This window comes from Harpia harpyja, chromosome 1 (genome assembly GCF_026419915.1).
Source record: "Harpia harpyja isolate bHarHar1 chromosome 1, bHarHar1 primary haplotype, whole genome shotgun sequence".
Lineage (NCBI taxonomy): Eukaryota > Metazoa > Chordata > Aves > Accipitriformes > Accipitridae > Harpia > Harpia harpyja.
This window is the reverse complement of record NC_068940.1, coordinates 26,771,207-26,788,768: the sequence shown is the minus strand read 5'-3', so window position 1 is coordinate 26,788,768 and position 17,562 is coordinate 26,771,207. Positions and strand designations below refer to the sequence as shown.

The window sequence follows — 17,562 nt, the reverse complement described above, 5'->3', positions numbered from 1 at the left end:
TAAACGATTCTATTATTCTATGAACAGACTCTCAGGAAAATGAAGCTGGTCATACTGTCATTAAAGCAAATGAGGATAATTTGTAAAGCCTGCAAACTGGGACAGAAGACTGGGCGCACAGAAGGGACTAACCAAGGCCCAGAGGAGGTGTGCTGCCTGTTCTAATGTAAGCCATTACATTGCCAACAGAAACATAGCAGATCTTGTTTTCTGTTTTCAAAAGGTATGTATTACCTATACACGTTATGATAATATTTTAGAAACAAACCAGGACCATATGAATGAAGAAATTATTTTTAAGGGGTTGACAAAACTAAGGAAATCCTACTTGTGGTGACATCTCTGTGTTTTTAACTGCATGTAATAGAAAAGATAATATTGTAGGACCAGAGGCAATGGGAACAAACTGAAACACAGGAGGTTTGCACCAGGAAATGCTTTTTCGCTGTGAGGGTGACTGAGCACTGGCACAGGTTGCCCAGAGTGGTTGTGAAGTCTCCAGCCTTGGAGACAGTCAAAAAACTGTCTAGACAAGGTCTGAGGAAACCAGCTCTAGGTGACCCTGCTTGAGCACAGGGTTGGACCAGATGACCTCCCAAGGTCCTTGCCAACCTCACCCATCCTGTGATTCTATGAGTTCACAGCAGCAGGTATTGCAGAAATGTCTCTCGCAGATAAACTGACATCAGCCTAAATTTAGCTGTCAGATACATATAGACAGACATAGTGATATACAGATATCCTAGTGTCTCCTTTCTTCCTGAGAGGGAGATTCTGTTCAGAAGGGATGTAACCTTGGATTCTTGACATCATTAACTCTAGGACATTTTGCATATAACTTTTTACATGCTCAGTAGATTTAATGTATTAATAGCCTATTGACCAAGGTGAAAACTAAAAAGAACTTTCCACTTTTATTCCCACCATCTAAGGAAAAATACCAATGCCAGACTACATATAAAAAGATCTATGGAGATTTCCTTTTACGGGATGAGTCTTGTAATTTTATACCTTGTAATTTTTTTAATCCAAGGTATTAAAATAAATAATGATATGAGGTTGCAGAAAGGACTTCAGGTTTGAAGTGTTACAGTGAGAGAAATTTCTTAATAAGCAGGCAAGTATTTTCAGAATACAGCTGAGTGAGTCAGCAAACCTATTTTTATTTGTGTGTTTTTGCACAAACTTGGTTAAACCCAGATTAAGTGGCAAAGAAAACTAACAGAGCTCCCAATGAAAGTCGATACCTAATGGGAAGTAAAGAGTCTCCACTGCTTCCAAAGGTGTGTCTCAAGCCTTACTCGCTCAGGGAAAACTCCAGCTAAGCTTGATGAGGAATGTATTTGCCTAGATTTTTAATTCATATTGCTAAGCAGCTTTAAAATACAAGTTCATATTAACTATAATTAGAAAAAGTCTACTTTTGGAAAAAAAAAATATCTCGGAGTGGTGATGAAAGAAAGCAAAACCAAAAGCAATGGCCGGCCTTTTTATGTGTTGCTCCTTCTACCTGTAGGAAGTTTAGGATACAGCGAAATTACCCCGGTTATGATTTGATGGGAGAAAATATCTTGGGAAGCAATGACTCCCCTCAAACAGAAACCCACCCAGCCCCAAGGAGCAGCTGACTTCTGCAGAAGCGGGTAGGTGTCTGCACGTACAGCGCTGACAACCCGACCGTAGGTTGGATGTGTCCTTCCTTGGAGTGCCTACTGCTCGTGGCCATTGAGCCCAACCGGAGGGGGACGTGCAGTGACCGACCGCTAGTATCACAGACCACCGTGCAAAGCAGTAGTCAGACCTTAAACAAAGTGGTATCCTGGCAGCGATGTGGAAAACTAATTTGTCAAATCTCCCCCAAAGGCTTACATATTTGGCTGTCTCCATATATATTATTCCAGAAGGGCCATTTGTATTTTGCATAGATGCATCAAGTAAGCACATGAATAAAAAAAGAGAGATCTGTGAGGATACGCGTGTACTTTTCCATGAAAGAAATGGGTTTGGTTCCTTCAGATTCCAATACCGGTGTCCTCCCTATATAATGACATCTTGGTGCCGAAGAGCGAGATGAACGAATTTCCACATTCACTTGAAACAGCCTCTTCCAAAATGAGTTCTGCTTTGTGTATAAGCTGTCAATCTCTTCTTCAGAATATACATCAAAGTCAAGACACACAGATGTGATCTATCCCAGGTTAAATTCTCACATTGAAAATATCCTTCCTCACACCTCAGATCAGTACCCTGTTTTAATGGTAAACTTTCATTTGGACCTGTTAATGTATTTGTCACCAATATGCTCCTTTTTTGATTCGCTATAAATTGTCTTGGTTCTAACAATAATTGCACAGACAAAATATTGTCCTAGCCATTGTAAAAAAAACAAGCTTACTTTGCAGATAGGTAATATATGGCAAGACTTTGGTCCAAAGCTTGACATAGAAAAATTATATGCAAATATATGTATGTCACACTTTTTTCTTTTTTGTTAGTTTTTGGCTTTAGAAGGAATTCCTGCAACTGAAACAGTGCTAAATATGTCCTACAGATTAAGATTTATTATGTGCATGTGTTGATTTTATGTGTGTGTATCAATGAGAAACTATTTTACTTGAAATAATGAAAACTTTCAGCCTCTCTCAGCTATTAATCCTTAAAGCTACGTACTGCTGCTTTCTTTTTGTGTTTGAAATTTTCGAAAGCAGTCTAGGGGATTTAGAGACATATTATCTGTTAATTCTAGTGGCAGACATTTATCTAAATCCCCTACACAGTTTTTTATTTTTTAAAAATTATTCAAGCTTCCTTTTATCTGCTCACTTTCCCTTCATAACAGCATTGGCTAAGCTCTGCCTGTGGTAAAAGCGTTACCTCTGGGTCACCAAAGATGATTAGACAGCTTTATACCAGAGGAACCAAAAGGGTGAAACAGCTAGGAAAGAATTATGCAAGTGTATCAACGGCACTGTATTTTTTTCCAGAAGAGACCGTATCTTCGGAAGTGTGGGAGCATGCCTGGTACACTGGCTGCCTCATATATTCTGGGATTCTTCTGGCATTAAAATAATGCTAATTGGAAAAACCCCACAATTGCCATTGCTATTAATATTAATAGCAACGTTACTTATTTTCATGCAGTTTGCTCTTTTTCTCTCTTTCAGCCCATCACAAAGTTCTTCTTGAAAGATTTCAAGTTAAAAAAAAAAAAAAATCTTTTCCCATTCTTTATACAATTACAATTTCTTGGAGGAACTAAAAAAATGAAAATCTCCCTTTGGAATAACCTCTTCCTTTAAGAGTTTTCTGTCTTTTATTTCAGTCATTTTCTATCCAGAAGACTGCAGCAGTGGAAAAGAGAGGTCAAAAGGTGGAAACATCAATGCTTATGTAATCCCCAAAGAGGATTATTCCCCTCACAAAACTGGCTAGTATGACATGTGAAATTAAGGATATTCATTCTGTGTCTGCACATCACTTGTAATGGAATTGGTGAATCTTTAGAAAAACAGAGCAACATGAGAACAACTGAGCTCTTCCCATGGTATCAGTGCAGATAGTATTAAAGTTCAAATCAGTTTTTCTAACCCGGCACCTGCCAAAGATTTCTGTGGAGCTTTTCTTCTTCTCCCTGTACACTTCTGCCAACTAAAGGATGACAGGTATACAATTTATTAGAAATGGGAGAAGGGGCACCACTTGGATTTTAGCACTCCTATTAGTCCCGGCAAATATGTATGCATTGTTTTCTCATTTGGACCAGGACTACACCCATTCCCAGATGGATAAAACACATTTATCCTGTTTCTGTGCCAGGATTACACAATCTGATGTGGTCTACAATACGAGAATAATAAAAGCGTAATGATTTTCAGGCGCAGTGTATACGTAGCATTTCGTAGGACAAAAATCACTGGACAGATAATTTGTTACTCATTTCATGTCACTGAAAGCAATAGTCAAAGGCATTTTATAAGTTTGGTGGAACACAGTGCTCAAAAAAATAAAAAAAAATCACACGCCGCTGAAGATCTACTGAATGTGCCAAATCAACTTCCAATAAGACTTTATGGGAAAAAAGCGCAATTTATTAGCGTCAGGACTAACATTTCAAAATGAATGCCTAATTAAAATGGTATTTACATATACTAATGCGTAACTGCTTAAAATCAAACAGGATACCTTCTGAGACGTAACTTTGATAACTGCGTTTCCCCATACATGCGTGTTTTCATAGTAAATGAGAAAAATTCACACTGAGAGTTAACTTAAAATCAATGCATTATATTTATACAATTCACCCAATCAAACCAGTTTACCATGAGGAAAGCAATGAAAGAATTGCCCTAAAAAGAAAACCTGGCTCAACTGTTATCTTGAATTTTACTGATTTGTTCCAAATTTAGAGTATTTTCAAAACCTAATAAATGAGTTCTTAAATTTTTTTCTCAATTCACTGCAAATAATACATGAGAGAAAAATGGATCTTTTGAATATAATTGAAAAGTGGGATTAGATGGAATAAAGTGCCTTGATTGAGCATTTCCTTGCTCATTGTACATATTTAATCATATTGTCCATGTATTTTAATAATGTCTCATATTTTTAAAAAGTAGATGGTAAGATTACTTGTGCCGGTGTCACATCATTTATATTTTGCTCTCCTCTCGCCTGGTTTCTCTTAAGAGAGAGAATGTCAACCAGTTTCTGCAGTGACAAAACAATACGGTTTCATTTGATTGTCACTGGTGATATTTTTGGCTCATTTTTCATGGCTCTGTCACCCAGATTCATAAAGAAGTTGCTGCTCCTCATTTGGATATTGGTTTTCAGCGGCAATTTTTCATACTTGACTTGACCAATATGATTTTCACTGCTGTCTGCTGATTTCTGTTATGACATGACTATCTGTATCAATTCAGAGGACTTAAAATACTATCTCAAATCTGACTGCAGATAGTTCTGTGAAAACAGAAGGTTACTCCACTACCAGGAGCATTCAGATACATATTTATCACCAATTTGCTGTTATCTGTAGGGGTTTTTCCGAATTGAAAAAGAAATATGTATCAGGTTAACATTCCTACCTTCCAACTCCCAGCAGCCAAGTTCTGCAGTGCCCCTGCTGCCCCCTCCAGCGTGTCTGGATTTGAGCACTCAGAAAGAAGTGTGAGGTAGGGTTTGACTATTGAAGGGTGCCACAGCATCTGGATTCCTTTGGGTGGTTCTGCACAGTCTGGGAGAGGTCCTACGCCATCCCACTGTTGGAAAGTAGAAATCAGATTGTCAGCAAGGAACGGCGAAATACTCGAGAATTGCCTCAGTTGAGGCTGTAACCTCTGTGTGTGCGTGTGCAAAGGCATCTGCCTGCAAGCAGCCGTTCTCAACTTCAGCATATGTGGTTCTTCATAGAGAAACCAAATTTCCTACTCAACACTCCTTACAGAAGAGCTATAGCATTGGCAGAAATCACAGTGTTTTAGCTAGCTGACGTAACAAAACCACTTTTCACTGGATGTATTTTTTTGGGTGGGAACACAAGCCCAATGAACGTGAACGTATCTTAAGAGGCAAATCTAGAACTTGCATGGGAAGAAGAGATTTTCCTTTTCCACATCCTGCTCAGTTCTCCGCATCCTCTCTCTTCTCCTGAGGGAAAAAACAACACAAACCACTACTGTGGAAAACTAAATCATTCAAGGCCATGAGCCCTCCATCCCCTGAAAGGCCCAAGCGAGACAAGTCTTCCTCAACTGCGTAACTTCTTCTGGCTTCTCACTGCGTGAGTGCCGGCGGCATGCGACCATACAGCCAGCCAGCCGTATGGTCTGAGGTTCCGATGTAGTCAGCAGAACCTCTCACAAAACAGACTTTCCATCTCATCACATAGTTTTGCCATGAAAACAGTCTGATATCCAAAATGGGCAACATTAATACCTGGACACCAAGCAGGTTATTGCACGAACCCCACTCTTACCAGAAAGAGAAACTTTATTTCAGGAGAACAGTGACTCACTTCTCCAGTGGAACGCACAATACTTGCACCTAAGCATGAAACATCTTAAAAGAAGGAAATTCAAGGACTTTTTTTTTGTTTTTTAAACAAAAGTAAGGTGTGGAATGGACTTTTAATGAAATTTTAAATGTGATTTCTGTCTATATATGTAAAGTATATTTTGCTTTGCTTTGTACAGGTAAAGGGATTTAGAAAATTCATAGCCTTAATACCACTGTTAGGAACAAGCCTCGACTTTTTAATAATTTATTTTCTAACACCTCTGACATGTCCAGATTGTATGATACAATACAAAATAAACCTTTTAATGCTTTGGGTTAGAGCTTACTGTGATTATGTAGATAAAAAACATGTATCATAACATTAAACATCTACTAGACATACAAAGACAGCACAAGCCAAATTAATTCCTTGTTTAGATCTGCAACAGTTAATTTAATTAGTTATGAGTCAAACAACACAACAATACTTGTACTGGGAAAGACCTAGAATCTTTCATTTTCAGGAAGTATCAATCATAATTTTGTTTAAGCTAACTTTAAAAATCTACATATAGTTTAAGGGACAATCAATCAAGTCTTATCTAATAACAACTAACATAACTTAATTTTAACAAGGTCTTACCAGATTACTACCATTGAGAATGAAAACCACCATTTTTTTCTAAATTAAAGCAGAACAAACACCAAAGCGGAAAGCTAGTGGGTCCATTTAATACACAGGAGCAGAAAACCAGAAAGATGCTCAGTTATGAAACTCACTGCACTGGACAAAAGTTATCATAGTTTAGAAGAACTGGCACAGCAATACTCAGTGGTGGTTGAGAAACTACAGGAAAATTGCCTTCTGGAGAAACAATCCCTTTAAATGACACTATTATAGGGCTGTGCCTTTGAATTTTTTAATACATTTCTGCCTTTAAACCAATAGGTTGATTTCACTGCATGTGACTGTTCTCCTCTTTTCTCCATATAAATCACCATCCTTGCCAGAAATGACTTCTCCTCAGCTCATAAAAAATACATTAAAACCTGCTTCTTATTTTAACTCTCGGAATTCAATCATTTGCACTGTCAGAATTTCTTGGAAAACAAATGAGAAACATATCTTACAGGTCAAACCTGACCTCACACCAGATTTAGACTTTGTACCTTAGTAAGTCCACTAATGAATGACTTGGGATATCCAAGGGCACACATTCAGGTCTTCATCCATCTCATTCCAATCCATTGCACGAATTATGGATGCGTTATGCAACTGAGCAGTGTTTGCACAGGGTATTTACTATATTATTTCAGGGAAAAAAGTACATATAATGTACCAAATGTATCAGATCTTTTGTGCATATGTGGGGATGTAACTTTTTTTTAAACTTGGGTATTTACACTCTTACGATCCCAAGGACTGCTGAAAATCAGCTGATACAAATAGAGCTGTAAATATGTTCATGCTGTGCTGGTACATACAAAACACTGGAAATTATACTTGCAGATAAATTAATATTTAATATGGTTTTGCCATTCTGCCCAGTAACGAGAAAACATTAAAAAAAAAAAAAAAAGTGAGACAGATTACTCTATTTCCCTGCCCTTCTTGTGACTCACTTTTAGCACAACTGCATTAATTTATCACCAGCTGCGGAGGAATACCTTTTTCTCAAGACACTGTGATGCCTCACAGTCCCTGTAAGGGTGACGGAAGCCTTTGGTACCGCACATGCATGTGCAGTGATGACGGAGTAAATCCAGCGACAGCGGATAATGTCCCGTGCTATTCTTCAGACGTGGTGCCGCTGCCGACCATGCAGAACATACGTGCTGCCCCTACGGCAGCCTCTTCGAGGTCGTGCGATAAAGGGTGACAGCACTGTAGCCGCTTTCTAGGAGGTAGAGGGCACGAGCAACTGCGACCCGTCACGTACTCCTTGTCTCCGTGTTTCAGCTCCTCTCTGCTCCTGCACGTGTGGACTTGGCTAACTCTTCACTGAAGGGCTTAATGGCTTCTGGCATCTTCTGTGCCGAGACCAGCGCCTGCAGCCGTGTAGCCCGACAGTTGCAGGGCATGCAGGACTGATACAGGTCAGAAAAGAAGCTATTGCAAAGGAGGTTTACCTGATCTTCACCCATTTATTTCGTATTTCATAAATACAAGCATCAATTGACTCAGTGAAAAAAATATTACGAAACGGTATTACAGTCCATTTTCTCAAACGGTGGCTAAGGCAGGGCAGAAGTTGCTTTGTAGTTCACATTGCTCAATATTAATGAACCGAGGCAGCGTGCTAAACAACTCTACCCAGTGAATTACTGGAACAGTTACTGTATTGTTGCAGACCATCAGGAATGATCAGTAAGGTCTATTTGAGGTAGGCTGTGGATGTAATTACTCTTCCTAGCTTATGCTAAGGAAGAAAAAAAGTCATAAACAAATATTCCTTCCAGGCTTCCCTCCTTCAGCTGAAATTACCCACATATATTGTGGTAGAAGCTGACAAACTGTTTGTTATGTGGGTGAGATACAAATCTCTCATTTCCTGAAACTGGTGCAAAGAAAAGATGAAAGTCAAGAAGAATAAAAAGCCAAATATAAAGATCTTCAAGAACAACAGACTTTTGAGAGTAAGAGTACTCTAATAAAGATTCCAAAGTTTTCACGTTACTATGGAACTTCGAGAGGAGAAAAACATCACTCATCAAGATGCTCCTCTGTGCTGCACAACAGACTATCTACCACCTTCTTTCTCATTTTAATAAAAGCAAATCCATGTTTATAGTGTAATTGTACTGAATACCAGGGAAGGCTTCAACTCAGTAAGAGAAGTGCACTCTCTGTATTTTGGTTTTTGTACTAACAACCTCAAGTTGGTGGGGTTTGTCATTAAGGAGTATCACACAACAAGACGCTTTCCTCTGATAACAAGACAACAGTGTTATATTTTCATTTTTAAAATATGAGTACTTTCCCCCAGCCTGTGCAAAATACCACTACTTAAAAAAGAAAGTCTAGGAAAAAACTCAAAAAAATCCCAGCAATGCCTAAAACCATCTTTGTCTCTCTTCAATGATCCAGACATTTGAGATAGTCTGATAAGCTGTAGCTATGCTTTTTGTAGCAGCAGTGACAAAATTTATATCAGCAATTAAACAGTGGTTACCAAAAGCATTTTTGAAATGCCAAAGACTTTTAAACTACCAGGCCCCCTAAGAGGACAATGATTTCTCACCCTGCAGATCTTAGTGGGTGTGGCAGTGTATGCCAGCTGTCCTTAGGCATATCAGTCCAACAACCTCTTTTGGAAACCCTTGTCCAAGAGATGTGTTGACCAATGCTGTCAAGAGCAGAAATCTAAAGTCAAGCAACAAAAATTCATCAAAATCACAGAGCTTGCTTTCAGGGGTGATGGGAATCCATGCAGCTGATACATAAGGAGGCAGAAATGCCACTACTTAAAGCAAGTCAAATTTCAGTTTAGACATCCAGGCCTAAAGAAAGGTGGTGAATATAAATGAAGGTGTCGACTGACAGAGAGCCTACAGGAGTAGGGTGGGAGAGGGCAGAGCTGCTGCGGTCCAGCAACACGTAGTCCCAACAAAACTGGGCAATTTTTGGATACGGTTTATTGCATAAATAACAGTAACCTCCCCAAGCTGATGTAACCACAGTTACAATTTTGGGAAAGGTGTTTGGAATGCGTTCAAAGCATTCCAATGTTTTGAATCTTTATTATTAATCTGAGATAAGAATAAATCCAAATTATACTTCAGATTATATATTACATTCTTAAAATAATTGTCGATGCCTTTATTCAACTTTTTTTTATATTATTACGCTTAGCTAAGAAAAATAATTTTATTCGATTTGTGCATTTTGTCTTCGCTTAAAACCAGACCCCTCCCAAATAAACCAGGATGGAGTTCAATCCAGGGACAACAGTCCTTGGCATCTCACTACATCTCCTTCTCCTCACTCCTCTCCTCTCCATACAAAGCTGAAGCTAATGGGCTTTGCGCTGTATTCCACAAATTGACAAATAGAAATTATATTTAATAACCCCGTAGTTTTGACTTTGAAAACAACTTGGTCATACATGATACTGAGAGATTCCCAGGGTATATGAGATGTTTCTGTGTAGGCAAGCAAGAATTTAGAAATGGTCTCTAAGGAGCTCTGTAAGGAGCTGCTTGAGATGGCAAGAAGTCAACTAATCAACACTTGGCATAGCCACCTTGTGCAAGACAAGGAAGCAACAAGGGAAATAACATCCTTCCTGAGCAGAACATACTGGCAACACAGCCTTTCGTCCCTAATCTCAGTTTAGATGATTAGCTAAACCCAGATTGAAATATGCTTGGTAAAATAGTGGTCTCACCACATGAAAAGGTACATCTGACAGCTTTATTTTTTATTCTTTTTGAAATATTATTGCCTTAAACCTGCTATTTCACCTGGATAGAAGAATTTACAGCCCATTTAGCAAGCATGCTGAAGAGGTGTGCCAGTCAATTCATAATGATATATAACTTGAAATGTTGCTGTTATACCTTAAGGCTCCTGACAGAAGGTGAAAGAGAAGGTCAGGTTCATTTCAAAAGTGTCACTTCCAATCAAAAATCAGATTTCGGGCTAGATTCTGGGTTGACAAGAATGATCACAGATGGGGAACTCAAGAGGAGCGTGAAGCTAAGAAGTCAGCCTGTTTCTTCTTAGTGAAGAAAGGAAAAGAAATGACATAGTGCCACATGTGTATATAATGGGCTGCATAAGAGATAAAGTAAGGATTAATGGCAGCTCCCTGGTTCTTTTACTGAAATTGGACCATACACCTTATTTTCCCTAACTGCTTTTCGTCATAACCCTTGTTTCTCATACAGCTCGAAGAATAAACCTGTTGGCAGCAGTGAGCATACCAACAGGAGCGACAAAATTTTCAGCAGTAGAAAAATTAGTTTCCATCTGAAGAGTGACATGATACATGGCAGAGAGGTCAATGTCTACAATGTCCTAGTCGGAGATGAAGGCCTCTACAGCTGGGGAGCTTTGAGGGGTGAGGGCTCAGTAACAGCTGACCACAGGGTAAACAGCAGAGAAAATATATTGAACAGCAGCAACAGCAGGGAATTACAGTCCTTGGGGTCTGAGATAGGAATAAAGTCAGTGAGTCTCACTTATTTCTCCTGAGGCCTTTACAGAAGTTTTGCTTTCTGTTTTTCCATAGATAATACCAACACTCTACCTGGCTTTTATTGCAAATCTTTAGAAGTTCTTGGTCTCTTTCAGCATTAAACTTGCGTGACAAAGCTTATGCCTCAGGAACCTGTCTGAGCTCTGGTAAACCACCAAAGAGAGGAATGACTGTGGGCTCTTTTAACACCACCCACCTTTAGTTTGAAACGAGGAGAACACTTGTTTCCCATGATCCTAAGGGAGCTCCTTAAGTAAAGTCATTTGAAAGGTGGCACTAGACTTAACTATGACCTGAACAAAGAAACATCTCTTATTTGATTTCAAGATATAGAAAAGTTGCCATTGGTATAGAAAACTGATGTCATTAATGAAAAATATATTCCAATTTGTTCTTGAAAGGCCTTTCAAAGAAAACCACATTTTATATTACCACTCAGTTCTATTCTTCTCAAGTAACTTATGTGCGACTACAACTGAAATATTACCTAGAGAAATAGGGATAATTGTTTCCTAAATTATAAACCAAAGAAATTAACTTCTACTTTCTTTACAGAGAAAACCAATGAGAAAGTGACTTTAATGTTACAGAAAGTTTCTCCTGTTTTATGGTTTAAGAAACAAACTCCCTAGCTGTGTATGGGACTTTTTTTTTTAAGTATACAAAACTGCAACTGCATCCACAGCTGCTGTCTAAAATGGATACATCTGGTTTTACTGTCCAATTACAGTAGTTTTGCTACTAGTAGCTTTTAGTCAAGTTGAACACTTATTTAAAAATTAATGACCACCCCATTAATACCCATATCAGTCACTTCAGGAGGAGTTTAAGAAAATACACACTTGAGAGCTAAGTGAAGGACTGAAGAAGTATACTGTAAAAGGAAAATTTCAAAATTGCATTCACTAAAATCTGAACATTCTTCCCCATGCTATTTTGTAAACCTTATCTTCTGAGGAAGACTGAAACAGTCAATTTTATTACACGAGAACCCCACGCGCGGCCAAAAAAAGAACGATACCTATACCCTCAACACATATTTTCTGGGGACAAAGTGTAGCAGGCTGCAGAACTGGAAACTGCTCCCCTGTACTGAGGTGTCACAACTCTTAGAGATGTGTCTGTGCCCTGTGCTTCGCCTGACGGGAAAGGCAAAACTCTCAAGTATTAAAGGAATCACACAGGTAAATGACTGGAGTTTTAATACTGGGCTGAACTCCACTTTGTGTATCTGTCAGCGACAACAATAGTAAGCCCAAAGAAAGATTTGTTTTTATGTTTGTGAAGAACTTTTCTGCCAGGTAACTAGGTTTGTATTGTCTAGTGTGCACGATGTATTAAAAGTAGCCTGAAGCTCGATGCCATCTCTTCACAGGGCACCCGGTAACTGACTACTTTTAATATACTTATCATCTTCCATTTCTTTGAGGTTTCCTTCCACAGGTTCCACATCCATGGTGGTGTACAGTGCTTTCAGTGTTTCAGATGTGGATCATTGCATGCTACGAAGATTCCACAGGTATGCCTTCGTTATTTACATGTAAAGCACTGTCTATCATTAGCATCATCTTCAGAACTATATTATATTTCAGAGCATAAAAGCTTCCCTGCTGAGGCACTTAAAGGAATGAGCGCTCTAAAAATAGCATCCCGAGGAGAGCACGAGATCTCTTCTGAGGGACAGAACAAGCAGCAGGTAGCAGCTTAAGCACTGCAATTGAAAAGAGATTATGAAAGGCATTACCTGGAAAAATTTAGAAGTCTTGCAGAAAAAGATGAGATTACTGTAAAAAAGTATGTACACATGCAATACACGGGGCAGCAGTCAGCACATAGGGAGACAACCCATGGTGAAAGGACACGTGAAAATGTTCTCCTGCAAAAAGTGTTGATGAACTTAAGTTCAGATGGGTGAATTCTGACTAACCTGAGGAATGCAAGATGATCCTGTTGTTAGAGACTCTTGCCTGGAAAAAAACAATCCCAAAAGAACACCCAAGAATACTGATTTTTCTTGACACACACAGAAACAGTAACCAGAGTATTCCTGACTGTGACACAGTCCAGAAGAAGAAAATGATCTGGGTTTCCAGTTACTCCTACTTTTCAGTGGCATGAATCTACTGGGGTCCTGAAAAACTGCAAGACAATGACAGAGCCAAAGAAGCAGAAAGAACTTTTTTTTTTTTTTTTTTTTTTTTTACATAATCGGAGTGGGTGGTTTCCAGAAAGAAAGCCAACTTAATATACTTGGGTACTCATTTTTGAAAAAATAAATGGACAAAAAAATTACCTTTACCCTTACCCCAGTTTGAGTAGGAGGTCAAGCTCTACACTATTAATATAAAGGCACAGTTACATGAAAAACATTCTTCTGTTTTTCTTTTCCATTTATGAGGGTAACTTGGGAGAGCTGTTTCCGGCACGGTGATCTTGCCGATAGACCTCAGTCACATTTGTTTTTAGCAACATTCTAGTTAACTCGGTAACATTTTAAAATATGTTTGTTATGGTCAACAACAGCCAAGGATCATGGGGTGAGAATAACACACTCTGCAGAAGGCTCACAAGGCTCCCTTAAACTCCTGAACTGAATAATAGCCACAGGTGAGAACTGGTATATAGCAAGATGGGGTAGGCTGTCCAGATTTAAAGGAAATGAGATGAAAGGAGAAAAATAATTAGAAAAATATTTCTAGTGTTTGTAAGGCAAAGTGGTCCTGTGCACCACAAAATTAGTTCTGGGAACAGTTAATTTATTTCCTTGCCGCAGAAAAGCCTAGTGAACATAAACTGGAAAATATGTGCATAGTTTCACTTTTCTTTGGATTTTAAAAATTATATTAAACCCTTCCATTAGACAAACACAAGCAGATCTGAAGAGACCTTTACCATGCTGCATGCTGATAATGAACACTCATAGAAACAGACTAAAGATATCTAAGAGCAGGCAGAAGCACATATATTGTAAAGGAAATGAGCCAAAAGAGATTAGTTCTTTAGCCTGGAGGAGGAGAAAGATCTTTTATAGGGAACCTTTAAAGTACAGAGAAGCCTGACAGGAACATTGAAACAGGGGTACAGAGTTACAAGTATGAACCCGAGATCCAGAAATCACAGAAGGAATATAAAAGGAAGAGTTAAAAAAGACTTTATATAGCGTGTGTGCACACGCGCGCGTTGGTAAACAGAGCATCAAAGGAGAAAGGCGAGTTGCAGCGTGACCCATTCATATCCAGACATGCTATTTTTGTTCCCGCACTGCGAGTGTAGCGTGTGGGAACTGTTAATTCAGGAACAGGTATGATGACTGTTTTATGGGGTAAAATTAGTTTGCTTTGGCACTTTTTATCTCACTGTAGCCTAATACAGGAATCACAACAAAAGGCCATAATAAATTCCAGTTATCTGATGACTGCAGTGTTTAACTAGAAGAGTAGGTGAAATTAAAGTCTTACTAGTCATGAGTGCTGTGTTTTTCAGTTCCTGAATCTTAGCTTGTTAACAATCCTATAACTTTTCCACATTAACACAATTTGCCTTTACGAACTCAGGAATGTTTTCGATACTGGTTTACATAATTTGTTCAAATACCCTGTGCACCTAATTGCTTACTCAAATGAATATTTTCTTTGAGCAATCTGAAACAGAAATAAATGGCAATGGAAAAGACTAAGTCTAGGAAGAGATGGAGAACTACCTGTTGCCAGCACAAGCCATTTGAAAAAAGTTCATATATCAGTAGCCATTCTCATTGCTGTTTAGCATGTGTACTGATACAACAATGTCCTTCTCCATAATACCACTGTCAGCATTCCCCGAATTTTAAGTTGTTAATGGGAAAACAAGGAGATAAGCACACTTTGAAAGCCAACGCACCTAAAATAAAAACCCGCAGCACCTCAAATAACTTGAGGAAATGATCAAGACTGTACTTTTCAAACTTTGTTTGGTAACGACACTAAATATGTCAAAATATGCATGCTTTTTTAACACTCACTTGTATTGCTTGATTCGGTCCTGTACAGTTTTCTTTCAACATGTAGAGACAGAGTACAAGACTAACTTTGAAGCACGGAAGTATACAAATATAAGCTCGAATTTTGCTTGCATCAAGGCCTCTCTACACGCGTGTGGCTGTGTGTAAGTACAGTGTAAAGTACATGCAGATTACATCTGAATGTTAAGACTTACGCCTTTCATTATAAATGGCTTCCTTTAATAGACTGAGCATTTTGCAGCATTCATGGGGGTCACAGTGTACCCATGACTACAGTTTCCAGGTGCCACCATGTAATGTGCAACTTTCTCAAGCAAACATATTTTGTTAATCCAGAGCCATACTCTGCTTTAAGCTCTCAGCTAATTAACAAAGGTAATGGTTTTGTATATTACGCATCATGCGCTTTATTTCTAATACAGTGCATTAATTATTTATATTTTAAATGATGGGCACTTCAACTACTCACAATGCAGCTGCAAGTAACTCTCATTACCTGATCCTGTGATTTCTTTTTCTTCTTCTTCTTCCCCCAGCACCCTGAACTCTCTGCGTCTTTTCCATTGGCATCACCACAGAGTAATCCATCAAGTTCATCTGTTCCCATCTGCTGTCCCTGAGATGTTTCTGCAGCTAGCCTGTATGAGAGGTTCCTCAAAATGCACACACAGTTTTCAACGGTCTGAAAAGTGTGACAAAAAACCCAAACAAAACAGAAAACAAAACCAGAAAGAAGTTAAAATCCTTTCCTTGCTCACTCTGTATACAAAGCAGAAGAAATATCATCGTTCTTTGCACATACATTCTCCCAGCACAATTTTTATTTGCTCATTTCCGAGTGCTCCCCAGGTAATGACAGCTTAAGAGATTTAGTAATTTGTATGGAAAGAAACCCGTAGTCTGGACAATATTTTTCTGGGAGTTTTTTTTACTGTCGTTCTGAATTCCACACTGGAGCCCATGTGAAACAAGCTGGGGTAAAAAGTGATCAAGAGAACCTGAACACCCCCACACAGAACGACAGCAAATTCCCACCTCAGTGAACAGAAAATGCTACAAACAGAAAATGGCAATAGGTTCTCTGTTTGGTTTGTTTTTTCTTTTTTTAAACCAGAAATAACCTTTTTTCCTGGCATAAATTCTATGTAAATTACCAGAAAAAATGGGACCCGAATTCTGTTTCACAGGTACTTGTAGCATGAACAGATGCTGTTTCTCGAGTCCAAGAAGTAAGACTAGAAATCTCAGAGTCGTGCTGCTTTTACTGCTTCCAGCCAGGCTGCAGATACTCGTGGGCAGCCTTCCCCTTTCACCCATTTGCCCCCTAATAGGCTGTGCTGTGCCTTCTGTAGAAGATGCTGGCAGGAATCCAGACAGGGAGCGAGAGACCCAGTGGAGGAAGATTCACTGATAATTCAACATAATTTCTGCAAGCCTAAAAGAAGGTCAGTTCAGGCTTACTTGAAGTCTACCTCATTTAGTTGGTTCAAGTGGCTTGACTATTCCTAATATGAAGGATATGAGCTTAATTTTCTGGAGGCAGGGAAAGCATGTTTAAAAAAGCCAGTCTGTACCTACCTATATTTATTTCAACTGTTCCTAATGCTCCACAGAGATAAAAAGCGATAGTCACTACATCCCAGCTCTGTTGCTCCATTAACCCAGAACGGAATGACTGAGGCTTTCGGCTCTGTCTTACTCTGCCATGTTCACTAGCGAGGCAAACGCATGGGGCTTCATTTACTTTCATATACCATAGGAGCTTATGCCAGGTATGCATTTAGCACATAGGTTTTGCGATGACTTTAAGTTCCAGAGATGATATTGAACTCAGACTCATCTATGCAGGAGTATTTATTTATTAACATAGATGAAATCTCACGTTACACTTGTAACTAATTTGAAATCTCCAGCCAAATATATAAACACATATAGAAATATATATATGTGTGTGTAGAAAGTGCGCACCTTTCATACTTGAAAGCTTTGCAGACCTCATAGTGACCATATATTTTTTAAAAAGTTTGCCGCCTCTTTTACTTTTCTTTAACATTTCCATATGTGAATTTTATTCACTCTTGCTAATATTTACTTCTGCACAGGCACAGCTTGCTGAAGTTGAAGCTTTGCATTTGTTGATTAGGGTTCTAAATTTTAATTCCCCTTTTTACAAATAACAGTTTTTGCACTTAAAACACACATTATGTCAAAAACAAATAAAGCTGAATCCACTGTGAGGACAATGTTACCTCAAACTAAAAACTGATAAGCAAACTTCCAAGGCTCAAATGCAACTGACACCTTCTTCACTACGGTGAACTCCTACAAGCCAAGAGAGCTGGTTCTAGCCATGCGGCTGGACAG

General features: G+C 38.8%; 1 protein-coding gene across 7 annotated transcripts in view; it reads right to left on the bottom strand.

The window, feature by feature from the left end:
* The window catches only part of CTNND2 (catenin delta 2), a 702,624-nt gene that overhangs the window by 95,463 nt on the left and 589,599 nt on the right, over positions 1-17,562 (bottom strand). For all 7 annotated transcript variants that reach the window (XM_052781625.1, XM_052781615.1, XM_052781635.1 and 4 more), the window contains 2 exons: positions 15,695-15,880; positions 5,088-5,261 (listed from right to left, as the gene is read on the bottom strand). In XM_052781625.1, coding sequence (XP_052637585.1) covers positions 5,088-5,261; positions 15,695-15,880 — 360 coding nt within the window. The remainder of the gene's footprint in view (positions 1-5,087; positions 5,262-15,694; positions 15,881-17,562) is intronic.